Source organism: Limulus polyphemus, unplaced genomic scaffold (genome assembly GCF_000517525.1).
Source record: "Limulus polyphemus unplaced genomic scaffold, Limulus_polyphemus-2.1.2 Scaffold5480, whole genome shotgun sequence".
Classification (NCBI taxonomy): domain Eukaryota; kingdom Metazoa; phylum Arthropoda; class Merostomata; order Xiphosura; family Limulidae; genus Limulus; species Limulus polyphemus.
Window position 1 is genome coordinate 19,158 of NW_013671090.1, and position 5,293 is coordinate 24,450.

Genomic DNA, 5,293 nt, shown 5'->3' on the forward strand with positions numbered 1-5,293 from the left:
GGAAAGTGTAACATTGGATAACGTAAAACAACACAAGAGAAAAACTTATGGAAAAAAACATGAACAAATATATACTGGAGAGAAACCTTATATTTGTGCAATTTGTGGAAAAGGCTTCAGAATATGCCATTTCTTAAAATGTCATGAAAGAATACATACTGGAGAGAAACCTTACAGTTGTGATATTTGTGGAAAAGACTTTAGATTGAAGCATTTCTTAAAATGTCATGAAAGAATACACACTGGGGAGAAACCTTACAGTTGTAACATTTGTGGAAAAGGCTTCAGAATGTGCCATTTCTTAAAATATCATGAAAGAATACATACTGGAGAGAAACCTTACAGTTGTGATATTTGTGGAAAACAATTTGGAACGAGTAGTAACTTGAAAATGCACGTGCAAACACATACTGGGGAGAAACGTTACAATTGTGATGTTTGTGGGATACAACTTAGAAGTAATTCTAGCTTAAAAAAACATGGACAAATACATACTGGGGAGAAACCTTACAGTTGTGATGTTTGTGGAAAACAGTTTAGAAGTAACTCTAGCTTAAAAAGACATGAACGAATACATACTGGGGAGAGACCCTACAGTTGTGAAGTATGTGGTAAACAGTTTACAACAAATAATGCAATAAAATATCATCAAAGAATACATACTGGTGAGAAACCTTACTGTTGTACAATTTGTGGAAAAGACTTTAAATCGACTAGTGACTTAAAAGTGCATCAAAGAAAACACACTGGGGAAAAATCTTATTGTTGTTTAGTTTGTGAAAAACAGTTTCGAACAAGTATTGAATTAAAACGACATGAAATAAGACATACTGAGGAGAAACCTTATTGTTGTGATGTTTGTGGAAAAGACTTTAAAACAAATGCTGAATTAAAAATACATCAAAGAATACATACTGGGGAGAAACCTTACAGTTGTAAATTTTGTGGAAAACAATTTGGATCTAATTATAGCTTAAAAATACATCAAAGAATACATACTTGGGAGAAACCTTATTGTTGTACAGCTTGTGGAAAAGATTTTAAAACAAATGCTGAATTAAAACAACATCAAAGAATACATACTGGGGAGAAACCTTATAGTTGTGACTTTTGTGAGAAAGAATTTCGAAGTAATAGTAACTTAAAAAGACATGAACGAATACACATTGGAGCAAAAACATTATTGTTGGATAGTTTGTGAAAAACTGTTGTTGATTTTGTACAAAAGATTTTAGAATAAGCAGTGATTTGAAATGTTATAAAAGAATACATACTGGAGAGAAACCTTATAGTTGTGACTTTTGTGGAAACAATTTAAAAAGAACTAGCTTAAATGATCATCAAGGATTACATACTGGTGTGAAACCTAACTCTTATGCAGTATGTGATAAACAGTTTATAACAAATAAGGCAATAAAATATCATCATAGAATACATACTGGGTAGAAACATTACTGTTGAAGAACTTGTGACTTCAAAGTGCATCAAGTGAAACACACTGTGGGAAAAATATTATCGTGATGTTTGTGGAAAACAATTTGTATAACTTAAAAACAGTTTCAAACAAGTAAAGAATTAAAAGAACATGAACAAATACACACTGTGGAGAAACCTTACACTTGTGTAGAATGTGATAAAAAAAGTTTAGAACAAATGGTGGATTAAGATACCTACTGGGGAGAAATGTTACTGTTGTACAGTTAGTGAAAAATAATTCTTAAGTAACTCTAACTTAAAAATGTACCAAAGAACACTCTTTGGAGAGAAACCAGTTTCACAGTTTATGGAAAACAGTTTGGAACAAATAGTAATTTAAAAATACATCAAAGAATGAACATATGGGGTAAACTATACTGATGTTTACTGTGTTGTAAAGAGTTTGTAACAGACTGTAACTACTACTGAATGTGGTTATTGTTTAAAGTTTATTGAACCAGATGAGACAGGATTTATGTGTACAGATCTGTCTTTGGTGTGTTTTTGGAAATTTAGTTGGAAATTATTGTGTGTTAGTGTTTGATATGATAAAGCGACAACCAAAGAAATGAAAATATATAAATTAAATCTGGATGGAGAGAATAGTCATTGTTTCTGTAAAAGGAAATAGTAAGAAACTTTATAACTGAACAGTTTTTATTTCCTAGTTTTTTATGTATAGACAGTAAGTATTGATTAGAACCAGTTTATTTATATCAGTATTTCAACATGTACTGAGAATGTTCTGCTATAATTGGTTTCTTAACAACTGTGAATTATGGGATTAAATGATTTCAAACTACAGTCTCAATTTACTATGATGATTGAAGTACTGATACAATTTCTAGTAAGATAGTTTTCCTACAAACTTATAGAATTTATAAAATATTAATAAACATTGTTATTTTTGCCTAAAGTTTGTTATTTGTAATTACTTAACTATAGAACTTTAAAGTATTGGTGTCAGTAAACATGTTAATAGGACAAAGCATTATAAGATTTTATGGTATTCAACCATTAAAGTACACAAGATAATATACAGTTGATTGTTGTGATACTATACCATCATATTTCAACAGTTGAATTTGTCTACTGTAAACCTTTCTATTGAACAAGATAAGATAAAGTTGATTGTTGTGATACTATACCATCATATTTCAACAGTTGAATTTGTCTACTGTAAACCTTTCTATTGAACAAGATAAGATAAAGTTGATTGTTGTGATACTATACCATCATATTTCAACAGTTGAATTTGTCTACTGTAAACCTTTCTATTGAACAAGATAAGATAAAGTTGATTGTTGTGATACTATACCATCATATCTCAACAGTTGAACTTGTCTACTGTAAACCTGTCCAGGGAGAAAAGTTTTATAAAGTGTGAATCTTTGAAAACTGTGTCATAATTATTTTCTCCTTTAATATTTTGGTATTTGTTGTGATTGTATTAGAATAATAAACTGAACTTAAAAGTTCAACAAATAATGTATGATACATTTAACTATTTCACAAAATTATCACAAACATATGCTGTTTCTAACATGAAAACAGAAACTATCATGGAAACTTAATGAATTTGTTTGAAGATCTGGTTAAGATAAGATCAGATATGGATAAGATCAGAACTTTAAACTAACCTTCTTTGCCAGATGATTGGAATCAAAGAGACCAGGACTACAGCCTTTCATCCATATTCTGATGGGATAGTTGAAGGATACAGCATACACTGTTAAATCAGTTAGCCATTTTTGTGGATCAAGATCTTTCAGCAGTACGTGAATACACTGTCATCACTGATGTTTGGAAGAGAACATAGAAGTACCATTGGACCTTCTGTATTCTCATCCAGAGACTAGTTGCTGAACAGAGGTTTACAGAATATGTAGAGGGAATAAGGATCACCATAAACATCTTACTTGACTTTAACTAGAAACACTTGAATCAAGTAGTGATGAAATGATAACATTCCATGATATTAATGCTAGTGAGGATATACAAACACTGGCACAAGAAAATGACGAACTGAAAAATTAAGCAGGTGTTGGGAAAGTCTATATGTTTTACTGAAAATAATCTAATGTGGTTTACAGAAGCCAAGGGACAGACAGTCCAGGTCATACATTGTCTACTATGATCATCTCTGAACATATTTTGGTGAGTGAATGACTAATGTGCAAAACTACTTATCACATCTACAGAAACATTAGGGCACAATGTCTTCCTTTAGGATTATTCAGTTTCTCTGTTTTCACTGTAGACCTGTTCATGTAATAGTTGGCTCCTACCTCTTAGATGTCTTTGATAAATGTAAATTAACCAATATTGCAGTAGAGGAAAGACACATCTCTCAATTTGACTGTTGACCACTTTGTACCTCTGAAAATATTTTAATGGCTGGTCTGGCACTAGTATGTATGAATTCTCAATCATGTAAATATGGTTCAAGCTTCTGAACTGTCAATATCACTTACCAACTTCATGCTGAATGATTGAATATGCCTTCTGACACTTTATAAATTTCTCGATTGCAAAATTAACAGAAAATTTTCCAGAAGATTTTCCACAAACCCATTGTCTGACACATCAGTGCATAAAATATATTCCTGTTGGAAGTGATTTATATGTAAGATAGGAGAAGTTGACAATTTACTCAAGATGCCAATTCTTGATTCTCCACTGAGTTTGTTTTGTTTGATAACCTTTCTTGGTTTTGTCCGTCAGAGGAGAAGCAATAGCAGCAAAGTTTCTGATTATTTATGATCTAGAAACTCAAATCCTACAAAATATTTGTTTGGTTTAGTTGTGAGGTTATCTTTTCTAAACCTACTCAAGACATCTTTCAATTTACAGAAGTGTTCTTCCCAATCTCAGTGTGGATCATTTTGTCATCTTTAGTTGTCTACATTAGTTACACTTCTTATTAAGTAGCTGATGCATTCACTGACGCAGTTAGTGTCATTTTGAATTGGTATAACCTGTCATAAGTAGTGAAAACTGTGATTAATTTGATTCTTCTGTCATGGGGATTTAAAAATAACCATTAATTAAGTCATTTTGGTAAAATCTAACACCAACATTTATTCGGAGCAGTTGCCATACCAAGTCAAGTAGTCAGTACACTACTGAAGGATTCTAAGGATAGCATTTATTCATAACAGTTCCCCTAGTGAGTCATGTAGTCAGCACAACACTGATCTAATCTAACACAAACGTTTATTCACAGCAGTAGTCCTACTGGGTCAAGTAGTTAGTACTACATTAAACCAACCTAACACATTTACTTATAGCACTTGCCCTACTGGGTCATGTCGTCGGTACAAAACTAAAGCAACCTAAAACAAACATTTATTTACAACAGATACCTTACACAAACGTTTATTCACAGCAGTTGCCCTACTGAGTCATGTAGTCAGTAAACTTCTAATCTAATCTGACACAAACGTTTATTCACAGCAGTTGCCCTACTGAGTCATGTAGTCAGTAAACTACTAATCCAATCTGACACAAACGTTTATTCACAGCAGTTGCCCTACTGAGTCATGTAGTCAGTAAACTTCTAATCCAATCTTACACAAACGTTTATTCACAGCAGCTGCCCTACTGAGTCATGTAGTCAGTAAACTTCTAATCCAATCTGACACAAACGTTTATTCACAGCAGTTGCCCTACTGAGTCATGTAGTCAGTAAACTTCTAATCTAATCTGACACAAACGTTTATTCACAGCAGCTGCCCTACTGACTCATGTAGTCAGCAAACTACTAATCCAATCTGACACAAACGTTTATTCACAGCAGCTGCCCTACTGACTCATG

The 5,293-nt window shown here is 32.4% G+C and overlaps 1 protein-coding gene across 1 annotated transcript; it reads left to right on the forward strand.

Annotated features, from left to right (window-relative positions):
• The first annotated feature begins 6 nt into the window (after positions 1 to 6).
• Positions 7 to 2,874, forward strand: LOC106472636 (zinc finger protein 345-like). The gene is made up of 2 exons (XM_022401186.1): positions 7 to 911; positions 1,068 to 2,874. Exons 1-2 carry the CDS (start codon positions 290 to 292, stop codon positions 1,199 to 1,201), a joined length of 756 nt encoding a protein of 251 aa, XP_022256894.1. The 5' UTR covers positions 7 to 289; the 3' UTR covers positions 1,202 to 2,874.
• Positions 2,875 to 5,293: the final 2,419 nt, after the last annotated feature.

What these genes read in the sequence shown, in the direction of transcription:
- LOC106472636 (XM_022401186.1), top strand. Translation starts at nt 290, where the DNA reads ATGTGCCATTTCTTAAAATATCATGAAAGAATACATACTGGAGAGAAA. An exon ending in AAAAATACATCAAAGAATAC is followed by an intron (nt 912 to 1,067) that starts ATACTGGGGAGA and finishes AATTAAAACAAC; the next exon opens with ATCAAAGAATACATACTGGG.